Raw genomic sequence first — 19,997 nt, forward strand, 5'->3', positions numbered from 1 at the left:
ATCCGGAGTAAAAAAGTGGCAAACAGGATAAAGAGATGCAACCTTAGCAGATGCTAATTTTGCAATGGATTTGATTTTTGCTTAAAAGATTGGAAGTAAGAGTTAATCCTAGAAAACAAAGGGTAGATGACTCATTGAGTAAAATTGAATTTCAGAACTTTAAAGATTTTGTTCATAGTTATGATCCCCTAATATAATATAAAAAGTAGGACAACATTTTCTAACTACAAGTTACCCGTAATATACTGGAATATGAAAACAGCATTAGATAAAAAGTTTACAAGTGAGCTAATAAATGTAGACGGTGTAGGATTCACCACTGACTGCTGGACTTCTAGAGTAGTAGATTTATTCATTACTTTAACTCTGCATTGGATTGCTGATGATTTCTCTTCAGTCTCATTGCTTATGAAACTCTTCACAACTAATAACAGAATGTTTGTTATTAGCTGTGAAGAGTTTTCAGAATGCCATACTGCCCAACCTGTTGATAATGGAATGGACAAAATGATTGAGTCAGTTGTTAGCTTAAAGCAAAACAAAAAGTGAAGATAACTGATGCTGCTAGCAACACGATAAAAGCAATGACGCTTTTAAAGCATGTAACTTATGCTAATTTGAGTTACAATCGTAGGAATAATAATTGTTTAGATAAGGCATTAAAAAAAAATTATTAGAAGGGGTTAATGAAATTCAAGATGCTCTTGAAAACTGCATAAAACTATCTTCTAAAACTCATCACCCATCCAGGGTTTAGCATTGAAAAAAAAGAAATTGCCTTCTTTTTTTTTCAATGCTAAACCCTGTCACCAAGAGCAACACATGTTTAACCTGGTGGAAAGATGACTCCAAGGTTCTTTCCATCTTGGTTAAAATTTCCAGATTCATTTTTTGCATTTCTGCATCAAGTTCCCTATCTGAAAGGGTTTTCAGTTTGTCAGGAAATATTGTAACTTGTAGCAAGGAAAACCTTAGCACTAACACAAAAAGATAATTGGTGTTTTGACATGACAACATTGAGAGTATCAAAGTGAAAAACTGGAAATTAAATTCTGTGAATGAAAAAGAAGAGTGATAGCTTTTATTTTTTTGCTATGAACAACTGTGTCTATGTGTTTGAATATTATTTTGTTTGCTTTTAAGAATATACATATTATCAGGCTTGGACAGGAATATCATGCAACCGCTGACCACGCCTAAAACTTTTTTTCTTTACAATTTGACCACGACTGCTTTGATATTTTAACAATTTAAATCCAATAAAAAATCTTTACGTTATGAATAACTTTTATTCGTTGATTATTTCTAAAGTTTTTATTTTATGTGAAGGCTTTAAATAAAATACAAAATTAATCATAATGATTGTTTAAAATAAACGCAATTTGTGTAAATTAACAAAAAAATGTTATATTTAAAAATAGTATTTTTTATGATAAATTTAAACGTTTGGAAATATTTTCTTATATCTTTTTAAATATCTTTCAAAAGATTATTTTTTTTTTATTTTAAGTTAATTTAAATTATGAAAAAGTCTTGAATCTTCCCAGTGCAATGAAATGATTTAATTGCTCTATTATTATTATTATTATTTTTTGTTTGTTTCTTTTTGCTTTTATTTTTAAAAAGAACTGAAAAAAAGTTTTCTTTAAAACTTGACTGTCTAATCAGAACACAAAATAATTAAAAATACTATTTTAAAAAGACTTCAATATCTTTTTAACAATTTTTTGGAAAAAAATGTTTATACAATTTTAAAATATTATACTTTTTTTTCAATAATTTAAATAAAATTTGATTATTTATTAAATAATCATTAGAAGCAATTTGTAAAACTCTAAATAAATGATTCAAAAGATAAGTTTTAAAGTAATATATTTCAAATGCAATTAAAACATAACAAAAAGTAATTTTCACTTTTGAGTTTTTCAAGTTTTATTTTAAAGCTTATATATTTTCTTTTTCGTAAGGAATTGTTCTTGTTATTTTTCATTTGTTTTTTTGTTTTTTTTTTCGTAGGTTAAGCTTAGTGTTTCTTTTTTCAGTGCATTTCTGAAATGTTTAATTCATCAAAACATCTTAACAGTTGCGGTGAAGTTGTCAACAACAAAAAAATCATTTGCATGGTCAGCAGTAGCGTTTGATTTCATGCCATTCCTGTCCAAGCCTGTATTATCTATTTTGCAACTATGTTAATGTGTTTTAATTTTTAATATTTCTTTGTTTGCTTTCAAAAATATCCATATCTGTTTTGTTCTATCTTTTAATTAATGGTCATTAATAGAATAAAATCCATTAAAATCCATTCTGTTAAAATAATTTTTAACGGAACGGATTTTAATTGGAATTCCATTAATTTTTTAATGCAACGGAAACTAACAGTTTTTAACGGACTGCCAAATGTACATGCTTGATCCATTCTCCATTAACAAAATTACATGCTGGTTGCAGTTGCTGCCAATGTTAGAGCAATAAAATAAATGCTAGTAATGCTAGAGTTCCTACGGAATTTCACCACCCTCTAAATTTTATTTCAGTTTGAAAAAAAAAGCTTTAGAATATTGAAACATGTTGCTCCATGGATGAAGTGATCTGTACTGATTAAATTGACTAGAGTTAATAACATTAAAAAATTAAGACACCAGCCACCTTCTTATTTCAAAGACACAAAGTATACACGTAGAAACTGCAAATTTTGCACGTACAAACTGTAGAGCTTTTCTTTAAGACAAGGCCTGAAATATGTTTTTATTAGTACCATCATATGGGGCTACTTGGACCCAAATTTGATACATATTTGACGTTTGTGGTTCTCTCTCATACTTATATCAATGTAAAAAAAACTTGTTGTTGCTAATTCATGGACTTATAGATTAGTAATGATTATTGTAAAGAAAAAAATATTTCGGTGGACTTTGCCCCCCCTTTTTTTTTTGGGGGGGGGGGGGCTTAAAGTTAGGTTGAAGTAGCCCCTGTTGTGAGACTACTTGAACCCATCGTGTAAAAGCCCTGTAGTGTAGTGCAGCTATGACTCTGTTGAGGTTTCAGGCAAATCTCTCGGATAGCTGATGATATCTTCTAATAAAGGCTTTATTAAACTCATTCGACACCTAGGAGATTTTCATTTAAACATTGAACATCACTCCCTAATCCATCTAGATAGGATTTCACAATAATTCAAAGATCAAATGAGGTCAGTGGGTAGTCAAAAGTTGAAACTTTATACAAGTGATCACAATATGACTGTCCTTCTTCAGGTGTGAAGACAACTGGATGCCCTGCATGTTTCTTTGTGATAGTAAGGTGTCGTCTTTGAAGAGCTCTCTTAATGCTGGAACCACTGACTCTAAATTGTTCTTCAGCAAATTGTTAACTCATAGCTCCACGTTCAATATTAATGCAGGCTTGCTTTAAGTTTTGATCGGTATAGTCTTTGTAATCTCTAGATCCCAACTTTCTTTTATATCTGCGAACCATTCTGGTAGAACCAGTTATGATAGCACGAAGTATATGCATATAGGTGTATAACAATAGCTTTAACCAACCATTAACATTATTAAGATATACATTTTATAACCTAACAAATATTAAAAACATGGTTAAAATAACAGATATATCACCTCCTTTTAAATATATTATTACACTTTGGGGTTTAATGTTAATGGAAAGCAAATTTAATCATTTTCAAACATAAGCTGCCACAATGACATTTGGGTTCAAGTAGCCCTAATTTTGAACTTCAAATATACATACAATTTTTTTTATCAAAATAATAAAAATAAAAGACAAACATAATTGTTACATTTTGTAGCAACTGATACTTCTTTTAGGAATGTTGTCAAATAATTTTTATCTTTTTTGGTTATGTCTGGACAGACAAAAGTTTTACACTAAATTTTTACCATTATTGTAGTTTCCTTTTAAAAAATATTTTTTTGATGAAAAAAAATTTTTTTATATTACTTGATTTGAGTAAGTGTATAATTAACTTATTTACTGATATACCAAATAATTCTATAAAAAATAAACAAGTAAATAAACATTTTATTTTTTTGGGTTCAAGTAACCCCGGGTAGCTCAAGTAGCATGACGGTATTGTATTTTTATTTTTTTGCCATAGGATAAGTTAAACCAGCAGGATAAACCATGTTATGCACAACTTCATTAGACTGACCAACACCCTGATTTAGTCGATATCTTTTTGCAAATTTTTATTTCTTATATTCTTTTTGAGCTAAAGTAAAATATAAACTTTGTATTCTAAAACGAATATAAAGTTTATACTTTATTAACCTCAACTTCCTGATTTTTTAATTACTTCTTAAATCATTTCTTAGTAACTCCTAAAATTTCTTAGTTACTCCTAGTTTATATTATTTGCAATTTTGTCATTAACTAATTTAAGTACATCAAAAACTTGGTTAAGGTTTAAGTCACCTTTTATGTTAAAACATCTCAATGATGATGATGATAATGATGATAACGATGATGATGATGATGATGATGATGATGATGATGATGATGATGATGATGATGATGATGATGACGATGATGGTGATGATGATGACAATAAGGATGATGATGATAATGTTGTTAATGATGATGAAGATGATCATCATCATAAACAAAAATTATATTACCTTTAATAGAAAAAACTCGTGGCTTTAAAAATACATTTCTTCCAGTGAAACAAAAATGTTGAAAAGACATAAATATATTGTTTGACTAAAATTAAAAAACATTTTAAATGAACTGTGAATTAAAATCAGACACAAAATTAAAATTAAAATTAGATTTTTTGTGTGTGCGTGTGTAATGCAGTAAAACTTACCCGCATCTGCCAAAAATTCTATCAAAGACTTCAACTACATTCTGCTTATGTCTAATATAAAGTATCCTAGGTACCCTGAAAATACATATTATTCCTCCCCTCACCCTATTTTTTACAATAGGCTGGTGTGGCATTTATTCCCATTATAACATTAAAATTTCATTTGCAATCATCAAAAACAATTTAAATTCAACTGAAATATAGCCTAGTATTTAATTCTAAGAAAACTGGAAATTTTTTATCACTCCCTTGAATATTCTTTAAATTTTAACCTTGGTGGTACCTTTTAATGAATAATTGAATTTAAAGAAGAAACTGTTTGAAATTGCTACCTGGCTATTTCGGTGAAAATCTGGTAACAAAATAAGCAATTACAAAACTTTGGATGGTCATTTCTTGATTTTGAAATGGTCAAGACAATTTTTATGTTTTGTTACTATAAGTTGCAGTTTCACTGATTCTCAGAGTTGCCTGACTCTTACAGATTTGAATTTTTTTTAAATAAAAGAGGTGATATTTAGCCAATTTAATATAAAATATGATTATAAATATATTTTATAAATGTGTTACACTTTTACTAATTTGGGGATTAAACATATTTAAAATTTTTTTTTTTTTCAATTTTAAAATACTTTTTTTTTTTAATAATTTAAATGAAATTTGATCATTTATTAAATAAACATTGGAAGCAATTTGTAAAACTCTAACCACCAGACTGAATACTTTTCAGTTCTGTTCGATGATTATTTCGTTGCATCTGGAATTTCTTTGCAACAAGCCATGTCCATGGCCACCATGTAATGAAATAAGTGGCATTCTGCAAATACCACTGTTAGCAAACACAGATCAAATATTATCTCATAAAGTAATTTTTGATTACTGTCTAAATTCAATCAGTAGTATCATGTTTGTGTATGTGTCAATGCTGAAAGATAAAAACTCAAAGTTACTCCAAGTAGTTTGTATGAAACAAAGTTTTAAGAAACAAAGATTTACAATCGCAACCACAGTTACTGAGACAAAAAATTCTCATCAATATTCACCTTCTTTCCCTTTGATCATAAAGATCAAAAGTATAACTGACAATGACGATTTCGCTCTAAAATTTGACGCCCTCAATAAACAAAAATATGAAATTTTTCATTTACTATATTATGGTGCAATAACACCTATTGTGCAAATGACATTTTATGAAATTTTTCATTTACTATATTATGGTGCAATAACATCTATTGTGCAAATGACATTTTTGAAAATTATAAAGAAAATCATGATTTTATGGTAAAGTTCATGGATTCATATTATCATAAGTCAGTTGAAGTACTGGCCAAACCAAGACATTAATTGCTGGGTCCCAAAAATAAATGTTGCAATTTTTTTTAAAACACTACCATCATTTTCTGGATGTCAGTACCACATAATGAAACACCAATTGAAAACTTTTTATTTCATTCGTGAAAATTTCCTAACGTTTCAATTTTATTATTATAAAAAATAACATTTTTAAAGCAGTTAAAACTTTTACTTTAACATTTGAATAAAATTTATTTTCTTTTTTTATTTATTTAACTAACATATATATATATATATATATATATATATATATATATATATATATATTTTTTTTTTCATTATGTGGTACTGGATGTCAGTACCACATAATGAAACACCAATTGAAAACTTTTTATTTCATTCGTGAAAATTTCCTAACGTGTCAATCTTATTATTATAAAAAATAATATATAGACATATATATATATATATATGTGTGTGTGTGTGTAGATATATCTCTGTGTGTGTGTATATATATATATATATATATATATATATACATATATATATATATATGTATATATATATACATATATATGTACTGTATATACATATATATATATGTGTGTGAATATATATATATGTGTGTGTATATATATATATACATATATATATACACATATATATATACATATATATGTACTGTATATACATATATATATATATATATATATATATATATAATAATATATATACATATATATGTACTGTATATACATAGATATATATATATATGTATATACATATATATATATATACGTATATACAGTACATATATATGTATATATATATATGTGTGTATATATATATATATATATATATATATATATATATATATATATATATATATATATATATATATATATATATATATATATATATACACATGTATATACAGTAGCGTGCAAAAGTTTAGAAACACCTACTTTTTTTCAGTTTTTAACGCATAACTTTTCACAAACTTTCTCAAATAACCTGAAATTTTTACAAAATGTGCTCTATATTATAACAATTCAAAATCCATTTCACAAAATTTTTAAAACTCACTGGTCAATTAATTATTGTTTTTTTGAAAAGGCTTCCTTGCAAAAGTTTAGAAACAGAATAATAATCAGTAATTATATCAGGTTTTTGTAAACAAAAGCATTATTAAAGGTCAAATTTTTTCTGAAATTTATTATTTGAATTATTTTGAGATATTTCAAAAGCAATGAAGTATAACTAATTGAGAAATTATTTGTGAAGTTTTATAATTCAATTAAGTAGTGATAATTTAAAAGCATGGGATAGGCTAAGGAAGTTTCAGATGAAATAAAGAAATTAATTATAAAAGCTGTGGGGAAAAAAATGACTTACAAAAGGATATCTGAACTTTACAATGTTTCTAAACCAGGTCTATGTCACATTATGAAAAGGTTTCATCAGCGCAAAACTATTGAAAGCAAGCCTCACTCTGGAAGACCTAAAGCTACAACTGAAAAGGCTGATAGATTATTAGTAAGGTTTTGCAAGAATATTCCTTGCATGATTGCTGTCGAACTTAATTCAATTATGCATCAGTTTCATGGCACAAACTGTAGCATTAATACAACAAAACATCGATTACGACAATATAATCTATATGGTCGCCGTCCAGTTATGAAACCTCTTATATCAGTTGGAAAGTTAATGATTGGTCAAAAGTCCTTTTCTCCGATGAATCAAAGTTTATGCTATCCAGTAGTGACGGAATTAGATATGTCAGACATCCAATAGGAGACAGATTCAATCCAAAATATCAGTTACCTACTGTTAAACATGGAGGAGAAAATGTTATGGCTTGGGGGTGCTTTAGTAGTGACAACCTGGGTCCCATTCATCGCATAGAAGGTATTATGGACCAGAGAGTTTATTTAGACATAATGAAGAACATTATGCTGCCCCATGAAAAGGATAAAATGAATCGCAATTGGATCTTTTAACAAGATAATGACCCACAGCATTGTGCCAGATCTGTTAAGGAATATTTTCAATCAAAAAGTCAACGTTCTTGAATGGCCTTCACAGAGCCCAGATCTCAATCCCATTGAGCATCTTTGGGAGTACATTGACAGGCAATTAATTGGTAGAAAACCAACCAACAAAGACAATTTATTTGGTTTGATTAAAGAATGTTGGTATAATATTCCTCAAGATATTCTCATTAATTTCCATATTTATCAGCAAAACAATTCTCCCGAAAACAGACATCTGTTTATTACTGCTAGAAACAATTGTAAAAAAGTTTTGTCTAACGCCAAAATCCGCTATTCTCAGGTCATGAAATCTCGTATCTCATCTCAAAAATTAGGCTCTCGTGACTTCTGGAGAATCTTTAATAATATCAATAATAAGGGCAAATCTATAATTCCACCTCTCCTGTATGGTTCAGACTTTGTCACCTCACCTAAAGACAAAGCCGAATTGTTTGCTAAAACTTTTCATCAATATCATCTCTTGATTCCATTAGTTGTGTTCTACCTGATATTGCCATCAAACAAGTTGATCCATTGCTTGACATTCATATCACTCCAGCATCTGTATCTAAAGTGATTTCCTGCCTAGACTCTTCTACAGCTTGTGGCCCGGACAACATACCTGTTATTGTCTTGCAGAAGTGTTCTCCGGAGCTGTCGTCTATACTCTCAAAACTATTCAACAAGTGCTTATCAGAGCCTTGTTTTCCAGCCTGCTGGAAAGCGGCATCTGTTATCCCTATCTTCAAAAATTCTGGAGAGCGATCTGATTCGTCTAACTACCGTCCCATTAGTCTTCTTCCTATCATAAGCAAGGTTTTTGAATCTTTAATTAACAAACACTTAATTTCTCATCTTGAATCTAATAACTTACTTTCTGATCATCAAAATAGATTTCGATCTTCTTGTTCTACAGCTGATTTGCTAACAGTAATAACTGATAGGTTTTATTGTGCATTAGATGAAGATGGAGAGGTTAAGGCCATCGCTGTTGACATTTCAAAAGCTTTTAATAAAGTTTGGCATGCTGGTCTTCTCCATAAGCTTTCTTCTTATGGTGTATCCGGCAACATCTTTAAGATTATTGAATCCTTCCTTTCCAATCGAAGCATAAAAGTTGTCCTCGATGGACAACACTCTTCTTCTTATTCTGTAACTTCAGGGGTTCCTCAAAGTTCTATCCTTGGCCCTATACTCATTTTAATTTACATTAACGATCTTCCAGATATTCTCACATCTAAGGTGGCATTGTTTGCTGACGATACTACCAATTATTCTTGTCGTGATAAGAAACTAACACCATCTGATTGCTTGGAGGGGGCATTTGAGCTAGAAAAGGATCTCACTTCTGCTACAGCATGGGGCTCACAGTTTCTGGTGAACTTTAATTCAGATAAAACTCAATTTTTTTCAGCCATTCGTTATCGCAATAATTTAGATCTTCCTATATTTATGAACGGTGATGTACTCGATGAGTCACCTACTCTTCATCTTCTAGGATGAACTCTTACTTCCTATCTTTCTTGGAAACCATATATCAAATTAGTTGCAAAATTAGCATCTGCTAAGGTTGCATCTCTTTATTGAGCTTGTCACTTTCTTACTTCGGATTCTATTCTCTATCTCTATAAATCTCAAATCCAGCCTTGTATGGAATACTGTTCTGGGGCGGATGATCTTCTAAATGGAAGATCTGGGGGAGATCTTCTAATGATGCCCTTTTTCTTTTAGACAAGGTGCAAAAACGCATTGTAAACATAGTTGGACCTGCTCTTGCAGCCAACCTCCAACCATTATCACATCGTCGTAATGTTGCTTCTCTTTCCCTTTTCTACAAATACTATAATGGGCACTGCTCTAAAGAGTTAGCGTCTCTTGTGCCATCTACTAAAATTCATTCTTGTGTTACTCGTCATTCAATTAAGTGTCACCCTTTTTCTGTGACTGTTCCTAAGTGCTCCAAAAACGTTTATTCGTCTAGTTTTTTTCCTCGAACATCAGCTCTTTGGAATTCGCTTCCTTCATCTTGCTTTTCTGATTCATATAATTTGCAGTCTTTTAAGTCATCCGTCAATCGTTATCTTGCTCTACAATCTTCATCTTTTCTCTTTCAGTAACTTCCAACTTTAATTAGTGGCTGCTTGCAGGCTTGTTGGAAGTGAAGATGTTTAAAAAAAAAATTTAGTTGATTCGATGCCTCGTTGCTGTTTTGCTGTTTTAAAGGCAAATGGATATGCCACCAAATACTACCTTTTTTATTGAAACTATTTTATTAAAAAATTGTAAATTTTGAAAGTTTTAGTAAATATTTCAGCTTTATAGAAATAAATAATAATCCAAATTCAGCTGTTTCTAAACTTTTGCACGGAAGCCTTTATAAAAAAAGCAATAAAAATTAATTGACCGGTGAGTTTTAAAAATTTTGTGAAATGGATTTTGAATTGTTTTAATATAGAGCACATTCGGTAAAAATTTCGGGTTATTTAAAAAAGTTTGTAAAAAGTTATGTGTTAAAAACTGAAAAAAAGTAGGCGTTTCTAAACTTTTGCACGCTACTGAATATATATATATATATATATATATATATATATATATATATATATATATATATATATATATATATATATATATATATATATATATATATATATATATATATAGATGTATATATATATATGTGTATATATATATATATATATATATATATATATATATATATACTAAATATATATATATATATATATATATATATATGTATATACTAAATATATATATATATATGTATATATATGTATGTACATATATATATGTATATATATGTATATATATATATATATATATATATATATATATATATATATATATATATATATATATGTATATATATATATATATATATATATATATATATATATATATATATATATATATGTATATACTAAATATATATATATGTATATATACATATATATATATTTAGTATATATTACTAAATATACACCATTCAGCCCTGATAATTGAAAAATAGGGTTAATAAAAAATGCTGCTATTTTTGTTGTGAACATGACAAATTTGTGATGTTTACATTTTTATATAGTTAGATCTAATGGCCTTATTTGCTGTTAATATCAGATCAATACAAAGTGTTAGAAAAATTTACGAGCCATCCCCAAATGGCTGAAAATGGGACTTTTTAGTAAAGTGGACTATATATTTTTAGATAAAACTGATTTCTAAAATGTAACAAGCTGCTTATATTTTGCCAATTTGTTGTAGACCATTGTAGCTAATTAGAAAACTAACATGTAAGGACTTGTTGATGAATAGAAAAATACTACGGTTAACTTCATTTTGCCTTTATTTAGCATTTTTCAGAATTTTTCCAAAGTTTAGGAGACTGTAGTTTTTTTCTAACATGATACAAGCTGAAACATGATGAAAATCACAAATTTTAAGACAGAAATATCTAGAAAATAGTTCTAGAAAAAATGAGCCACTTGCTGAAAGTTAGAAAAAAGTTATAAGGCCTTAAAGTTGTCTATTTTTACCATTCGATGAACCGAGGGGGGCTACCTGAGAGTGTTTGTAAGGCTATAATTTCTAAACCGTTGCACTTGGAACTCTGAAATTGCACATTTAACCTATTTACATCATTTAGATAATGATATGTAAAAATCAGGAAAATCAGAGATGGTACCCCACAAGCCATTGGTTGAAATATAATGATTTGACCCATATACTAAAAAGCCTTCCTCAAACAATCGAACTAAGATTGTCAACCAATTCTTCTAACGAAAATATTTTTAAACAATCCATTCCTCCTTATCAAGATGCATTATTTAAATCAGGTTAAATCTGTAAACTCGCCTACCGTTCAAATAAAAAACAGATCCCATTCAAAAATCACATAACATAATCTGGTACAACCCACCTTTCAGTACCAATGTTGCAACAAAAATAGGAAGTCGTTTTTTGAACATGGTAGACCTGCACTTTCTGGTTGGTCACAAACTTCGTAAGATATTTAATCTAAATACCATTAAAATAAGCTACTCATGTATGGCAAACATCAAGTCCATCATTAATTCGCACAATCACAGGATATTATATAGCCAAGGTAAAGATGAGGGGAAAACATTTAACTGTGTCAATAAATCCATCTGTCCCATGAACAATCAGTGCTTGTCGAAGAACATCGTTTATCAAGCGACTATGTTGTCAAAGGAACCTGACTACAAAGAAAAAGTATATTTTGGCTGATGTGAAACTCCATTTAAATTTCGGTATGCTAACCATCTAAAATCTTTTAACATTAATAAATATAAAAATGATACCAAATTGTCTAAAGAAATTTGGGACATAAAAGACAAAATTTTTACACCCTTAATTAAGTGAAAAAATGTAAAACGTTGCAATCCTTATAACGCTTCGTCAAAAATTTGCTATCTTTGTTTATACGAAAAATTCCTTATTTTAACATATAAAGGTGATAACTTGTTAAATAAACGAAAAGAGTTGATTTCAAAATGCAGACACAGGAATAAATTTCTCTTATCTTTTTTTGACACCGGTGATTAGCTAATATTTTGTTTTTTCGTTGCCATCAAGTACGTCTTATCGACGTTAAGATGCCACTACACAGTATTTTGTAATTTTTAGCAGTTTTTTTTGTTTTTGAACTTGTATTTAATGGCTGATGATTGCCATATAGACATGAAACTTAAAATATCATAGGAAAAGTTGTTTTTTCTTCATTAATATATATATATATATATATATATATATATATATATATATATATATATATATATATATATATATATATATATATATATATATATATATATATATATATATATATATATATAGAGAGAGAAATAGACAGAGAGAGAGAGAGAGAAAGAGAAAGAAAAGAGAGAGAGAGAGAGAGAGAGAGAGAGAGAGAGAGAGAGAGAGAGAGAAAGAGAAAGAGAGAGAAGGAGAAAAAGAGACAGAGAACATATATATATACATATACATATACATATACATATATATATATATATATATATATATATATATATATATATATATATATATATATATATATATATATATATATATATATATATATATAAATTAGTAAAAATATTACTAATTTATATATATATATATATATATATATAAATTAGTAAAAACTTATCTAATTTTTAGTTGTCTTCAACAGCACGTTTCTCCATCAGTAGGTTCATCAGGAAGAATGTCTATACATCAAAAAGTTAAAATAATAGAAAAAAATAACCTCACAGGAAGCTGGGAATTGTTATAACTAATTATGTAATAACTGTAGTATTTTGCAACCAAGAAGTTGCATCAACTATATTAGATAATTAAAAAGTCATGAAAAGAATTCTTTAGAATTTGGATAATTTTAGACTGGTCATTGGTTTTTATAATTTTTTAAGAAGAAACTTATTTTCGTGTCTGCATTTTGAAATTAATTCAGATTTTGTATTCAGTAAATTTTCTTGATCTAAATGAGTAATAACTTCAAATTTTTCTTGTAAACAATAGACCAGTTTAATTTAAAATTAATATTTTTTTCTTTCAGTAGCCAAATATATTTTGATAGCATAGTCTCTTTTCAGCTCTTTTCTTCTCTAGTCTGCTATCAAAATATATCTGATGTATATTTGATATATATTAGATGTTTAGACATTCTTCCTGATGAACCTACTGATGGAGAAACACGCTGTTGAAGACAACTAAAAATTAGATGTGTCTTTACTAATTTATTATTGTTCTGTTCTTTAAGAACATTGAGTAGGTACGTGCGTATCTGGCTTTTTACGGCACCGATTTCAAAGTAAAAATTTGTGACCTTTTTTTTCACAGCGTGCTCGAAGTCGGTGTGGTAAAGATGTATTTATTTGTCTTTTTTTTTAGAATTTTATATCAGCTTAGACTTTATTAAAAAAGTAGAATGTTTTATCTTGAATAAATTATGGTTTTTTTTTACGTGTAATAAATTTTTCAGTTTTTTTATTGCTATTTAAAATTTCGTTCCTGTTCTGGCACTGCATTGATATCGAAGGCATGTTGGTACACATTTGAAATTTTCCAGTCAACTGTATAGATCTATTTTCTATGTGCCTGCCAAATTTCATTAAAAAATATTCATGACCAAATACCGTATTTTTCGACCCAGTGGAGGTACCATTTCCACCTCTTTTAGTGTTACTGTTACTGTTACACTTTATAAAACTGTTTCTGCTATTGTTACTGTTGCTTTTTGTTATAAATTCTGTAGTTTTTTTTACAGTTACCAGTGGTTTTCATTCGTTTTTAAAATTTTGTTTCTGTTCCGGAGGTGCGTTAATATTGAAGGCATGTTGGTACATATTTAAAATTTTTAAGGCAACTGTATACATCTATTTTCTATGTGCCTGCCAAATTTCATCAAAAAATATTCATGACCACATGCCCTATTGTTCCGCGCAGTGGAGGTATGTATTTCCACTTCCGTTACATAGTGTTAGGGGGAGGGGCGGTTTTTGACAGTGGAGAATTCAGTATTTTTGATTTTTTTATTCATTATAATGATATATTTTATTAGAACTGTTATACAAACTTTATTTTTAATAGCCTTTTACTACTAAGGGTATTTGGGTTTTCTCTTTTTAAAATTGTTAAATGATGTACACAAAAACTAACAAGTATTAAGGTGGTTATATATTAATTTTTTTTTTGATAACTAACTCTTTTCACCCACCAAAATTAGTGCAAAGGCAAAATTCTGCCAAATAAAATTTAAATTGCTAAAATTAAAATTGTATAACACTATTTTACGATGATTCTGCATAAAATTCATTAAAAACATAAAACAGCATTTTCTCAGCTTTTTCCATACCCATAATTTACCATATAGCCACCTTAAGCTATATATGATATATAAAAATTATACGTATATTTAAAAAAATGTTTATAGATTAATGGCTATTTTTTAAATTATTTAATTATGATTAATAGCCGACCCAATTAAATAGTAGTATTATGATTGTTGAATTTAATTTAGTGCATCATGGGACCTCACAAGAAAACAAATCTTTTTTATGGTAAAGCTAAAACTTATTTAGCTTGTAATTTTCCAATACCAGCTCATTTAAATATTGGCTGTAGAAATGGACATGTACTGCATATATTTGCAACTAACAACGATTCATATAAAGTAACTGTAGAACTAATCGGTAAGTATTTTAACATCAAAATTTGTATAAGTCAGATTCAGCAACTAGTTAGAACATCGAAAGTCTTTGTAAACCATTTTTCACGAAATTCGAAACCATTTGTTGACATCTGCAACATGCTCTTTGCATACCAAATAACAACATCTGCTGTGGCACAAACATCGCAATCGAATGCAACCTCAATTGACTTTCCTACATGTTCTTCATTTTCTTCTCAACAAATCAGTGTTTCATCTGTATCAAATAGTGATCACTTATCTCCTTTATCTCGTCCTACTTTAAAAACCTCTTCTCATGAACCACTATCCAGTTTGAGAGCTGACCAGTTGAGTCCCAGAAAAAAGGTTATGAGAAAGAGATTAACCATTTTGGCAAACGAAATGGCAATTAAGAAGAGAAAGCATAAAGAGGATATTAAAGGTTTAAAAGATAAGACAAAGGCTAGAGCATACAGATTTAAATATCTAAATCAAGTTATTACTCGTAAGGAAAAGTTAATTTCTCAACTTAGAAAAAAATTAAAAGAAAAGTTTTTAAATTTACAGTTAAAAAAACTTCAAAATCATATTTTTTGTTTGAAACAACAGTTGACATCCACGCAAAGAAAATTTTCTTATCAAAAAGCAATGTTAAGCCATCAACTTGCTGAAAAAAATGCTGCAATTCTTGTACTGCAAAATGACATTCTGAATTTACAAGAAGAGTTGGAGGAAATTCAGCAAGTAACACAAAACACCAAAAATGAAAAATGCTACTCAGCAGATATTAGGAGACTTATATATGACATGCTTGTGTGCCAAGTTCCTACACAAAGTGTGCCATCTCTGCTCCGTAAAATTGGGGAACATACTGGCTATCGATTTAGTCAAATTCCACATCGTACAACTGTAGAACAAATGATGCGTGAGCTTGGTGTGCTTTCAGACTTACAGGCTGCTGAGATAGCATTTACAACAAAGGATCTGACACTTGGCTTTGATGCAACAACCCAGGAGGGTGTTCATGTAAATGCTGTGCACTTGACAACAGAATCAGTATGTATGGTTGTAGCTATTGATCAACTTCCTGGCGGTACAGCTTATGACTATCAGAGTCATATTACAAAGTCTATTGATAATCTCGCTAAGTTATATAGTGATTTCTATCAGCTCAAATATACTGACGTAAGAAGCACTATTATTGGGAACATAACAAATACAATGAGTGACAGAGTTGCAACAAACCATGCAACAATCGCAAAGTTAAACCTTGTTTGGCAGAAATCATTAAATGAACTAAACTGTCACCTTCACCCCTTAGACACAATGACCAGCTCTTGTAAGTCTTCACTTAAAGCATTAGAGACTTCAAAAGGGAAACTTTTTGGAAGAGACTGCATTGCAGCAAACATTGTTATACAGCTGAACAAACTTCGCTATAAGGATGCAAAAGGTACTCTAACTAATCTAAACCATTCTTTTACTTAAATATATTTAGTTTTCTGAATAAAATTTCGAGTTAAAATAAGATATTATAACTAGTGCATGTTTTTATTTCACATTCTTCTTGCAATTGCCAAAATGAGCTTTTTTATGATATTCATAGGTGATCCAAAAGGTTTTGTAACCTTTTTGGACCAACACGAGTTGCCCAGAGGATTGCTACCGCGCTATAGAGGCAACAGACTACATATGCTTTTTCACACATGTGGTATTTTGATCCATCATTATGCCATATTGAAGATATTTCTGTGTTCTGGCTTGGCGTTATGCGGAGGTCTGCGAAATAGTTTATTTCAAGACTTTACATCTGAAACAGGTATCTTTTTTCTTTTTTATACCTGTTCAGTTCATTTGATAAAGTGCTACACAATATTATAGGCTATAGAATTAACTACAAATATAGTTACAAATACAAATTACAAATAGACACTTGCAAGATTAACGGGGAGTAAAGACTATTATAAACAAAGATTATTCTTTGTTACTAATTAACTTTTTCACCTTAGGTATCCGTGAGTTGTGTGTTTTAGCTTTAATTGGAAAGCTACTTTCTGGTCCTTGGATGACAAAATTTTATATTGCACCAGGTACGGGACTTGACTACATATCTGGCATTCAGGTAGTAAAAGATGTTCGGAACACTCTTATTGAGAGCAGCAAGAATCCTTTATCTCTACTTAAACGAAAAACTGATTTCTTTGGTAATGATATTGAAGATGTAGTTTTTGATTCAATAATCAGCTTTTGCCCAGTAACTGATGAAATGAGTAAAGCATTAGCTGACTGCCTTAATGCAGTTATTAGCGTCATTGACAGGCAGTATAAGCGGCAATTTGAAATGAGTTCTAATGATCACCTTAAAGACCAGACTAAGTCAGCTAGGCTTCACAACATTGATTCAGAAGAACTTATGGGTATGTTTAGCGCTGCAAAGCACAAAGCTCCAAATGCCACTCTTTGTTTTCTTTCTTCAAAACTTCGTGCTTGCAAAAATAAAACAACTGCTCTGCTATGCAAAAAGCCAAATGATATTCAAAACAAGTTGATATTATGGGCTATCTCTAATGCCAGAAAAAAGCGGTTTACAAATATGCAATGTCATAATGACCTGAAGTTAGAATTGATAAAACGAATAGCAGATAAAATTCAGAAAAAAGAAAACAAAGAACGCAGAAATGTAGAAAAAATATTAAAAAATTGCATGCCTGATCAGGTAAAAGAAATGTTTCCTGACCTAGAAAATAATGAGGCCTCAGATATTGAAGAAATTCTTATTGGAGCTTCTATTGGAAGAAGTATTTGCCACATGTGGTTCGATAATGCCACTAACACCCAGGATGTATATTACGGCAGAATTGTTGGCATTAAAAAGAAAAAAAGTGATGTATATATAGTTTCTTATTGGAAACCAAAAGAGAATGAAGATGATGATGGTGTTGAGTATGATGTGAGCAAATATCAACTTTCTGCAGACATAATAAGTGGTGATATGGTGATAACATAATAGAAATGTGTAATAAGGTATATGTTATTTTAAATAATAGTATGTCTTATAAACTTGCATTAACAGATATTATTTACAGATAGTAGGTTAATCTTTGTTTTTTATAATAAATTTTACAGTGCCTAATGTATATCATATTCTCTACCCTCCCCTTTTTTTAAGATAATGAAAAGATTTATTATTATTTAATTTCTTTTTATGTATACATATATGTATATACATATATGTATATAGAAATGTAATTTTAGGTAGTCGGTTAGTTACCGATATCCAACAACCAGGGTTGACCTGGTTGCAACGAGCTATGGGAAACCAAAGCTCATTTACTATTTGACATAAGCAAATTGCCTGGCTCATGACAATTAATGTTAATCATAATGATGGCTATACATTGTTTCTACCCAGAAAGACAGACTTTTGCTTGCATGGATTGAGAGATGTAAGTGTTTAGTTACAATAAATCAGTACACTCTAGGCAAATGGCATATGCCATTACCAGATAGTTACGCTAACACAATATACTTTCTTTTCATTATAACTTATAATCAAATCTATTATATTTCAGGTTAAAAAGTATTGAAGGGTCTACTTCTATCGAATTTTCTGTTTGGTAATGGAAAATGTGTTGTGTATCAGGAGTTAAGTGATTTTGAGTTTTTTTTTAAGTTAGGAAATCATTCTTATCTTCTCTAATTTATAATGGGTTTTTCAGTTATTGTGCTAAATATCTAATATAATTTCTTTTATTGCAAGGTTTTAACTATGATGGCAGCTTGCTACTGTAGATGTTTATCTTAAAGACCTCAAGATTATATTTATTAATTCAGTAATAACAGTTACATGTTAATTTATTATACATTAGTTAATTGTTCGCCTTAATTTTTTTTTTTAATTTTATATATCTGATATATTTTATCTTATCTATCATTGCAAGGTTACGCAACATGATGAAAACCACACGATTGCTTCGATGGATGTTGATCTTTTTCATATCAAGATTAAACCGGTTCATATTTTTTTAGAGATTGATTATGTTTATTAATGCAATAATAACAGTTATATGTTTATTTATTATCCGCGCCATAAGGCATCCTTATTTATTATCCGCGACATAAAGCATCATAAATAGGTATGGCGATTTTAATTTAGGGGTTTACTTTATTTTAGATATCATTGGATGTGGTTTCCTTTGCGTACTAAAGAATCGATTCTTTCTAGCTATGGATGTCACAGTTTTGTTTGCTTCAAAAACTAGGCTTTCTTCAAAGCCACAATTCTGTTAAAAACATTATTAAGCAAAAAAGAAAATAATTATTATACTCTAAATTTTTTGTTAAAGAAGTATGTTTTTAAAAAAATTATTTTTATTTGTTGCGGTTTCTTGGAATTTATATATAGTTAGATAGATATAAGGACTACTGAAGAGAAAATGAAGGAGAGCCGTGGTGGACGTGTCCCCTTCTCCCCCATTGTTTAGATGGATATATTTTTGTAGGTTTTTAGTTGAACTATATGGTGTTTTATGATTATTTTTTTGTACTCCGGCCCCTACTGAAATATCACGCCATTTCCGATGTTATATATATATATATATATATATATATATATATATATATATATATATATATATAT

At 29.1% G+C, this 19,997-nt stretch overlaps 2 protein-coding genes across 4 annotated transcripts in view; one reads left to right on the forward strand and one right to left on the reverse strand.

Annotated features, from left to right (window-relative positions):
- Nucleotides 1-4,761, reverse strand: part of LOC100199860 (delta(3,5)-Delta(2,4)-dienoyl-CoA isomerase, mitochondrial) — a 70,332-nt gene extending 65,571 nt beyond the window's left edge. The window contains exon 1 of the mRNA XM_065818497.1: nucleotides 4,638-4,761. Within this exon, the coding sequence (XP_065674569.1) occupies nucleotides 4,638-4,707 (70 nt within the window). The 5' untranslated portion in view covers nucleotides 4,708-4,761. The remainder of the gene's footprint in view (nucleotides 1-4,637) is intronic.
- Nucleotides 4,762-15,123: 10,362 nt separating this feature from the next.
- LOC136090530 (uncharacterized) lies at nucleotides 15,124-19,723 on the forward strand. Of its 3 annotated transcripts, XR_010643469.1 has the most exons (7): nucleotides 15,124-16,811; nucleotides 16,965-17,177; nucleotides 17,368-18,382; nucleotides 18,614-18,804; nucleotides 18,931-19,191; nucleotides 19,300-19,371; nucleotides 19,533-19,723. XR_010643469.1 is itself a non-coding variant. In XM_065817293.1 (3 exons), exons 1-3 carry the CDS (start codon nucleotides 15,215-15,217, stop codon nucleotides 18,363-18,365), a joined length of 2,808 nt encoding a protein of 935 aa, XP_065673365.1. In that variant the 5' UTR covers nucleotides 15,124-15,214; the 3' UTR covers nucleotides 18,366-18,504. The 3 variants fall into 3 exon arrangements, 1 of the variants encoding a protein (XP_065673365.1); XR_010643470.1 differs by lacking the exon at nucleotides 18,614-18,804 and having other exon boundaries at nucleotides 19,533-19,715; XM_065817293.1 differs by lacking the exons at nucleotides 18,614-18,804; nucleotides 18,931-19,191; nucleotides 19,300-19,371; nucleotides 19,533-19,723 and having other exon boundaries at nucleotides 17,368-18,504.
- Nucleotides 19,724-19,997: the final 274 nt, after the last annotated feature.

This window comes from Hydra vulgaris, chromosome 14 (assembly GCF_038396675.1).
Source record: "Hydra vulgaris chromosome 14, alternate assembly HydraT2T_AEP".
NCBI lineage: Eukaryota > Metazoa > Cnidaria > Hydrozoa > Anthoathecata > Hydridae > Hydra > Hydra vulgaris.

Coding starts and splice junctions, on each gene's coding strand:
- LOC136090530 (XM_065817293.1), top strand. CDS start 15,215: ATGGGACCTCACAAGAAAACAAATCTTTTTTATGGTAAAGCTAAAACT. Junction 16,812..16,964: donor TCGCTATAAGGATGCAAAAG/GTACTCTAACTA, acceptor TGATATTCATAG/GTGATCCAAAAGGTTTTGTA. Junction 17,178..17,367: donor AGACTTTACATCTGAAACAG/GTATCTTTTTTC, acceptor TTTTCACCTTAG/GTATCCGTGAGTTGTGTGTT.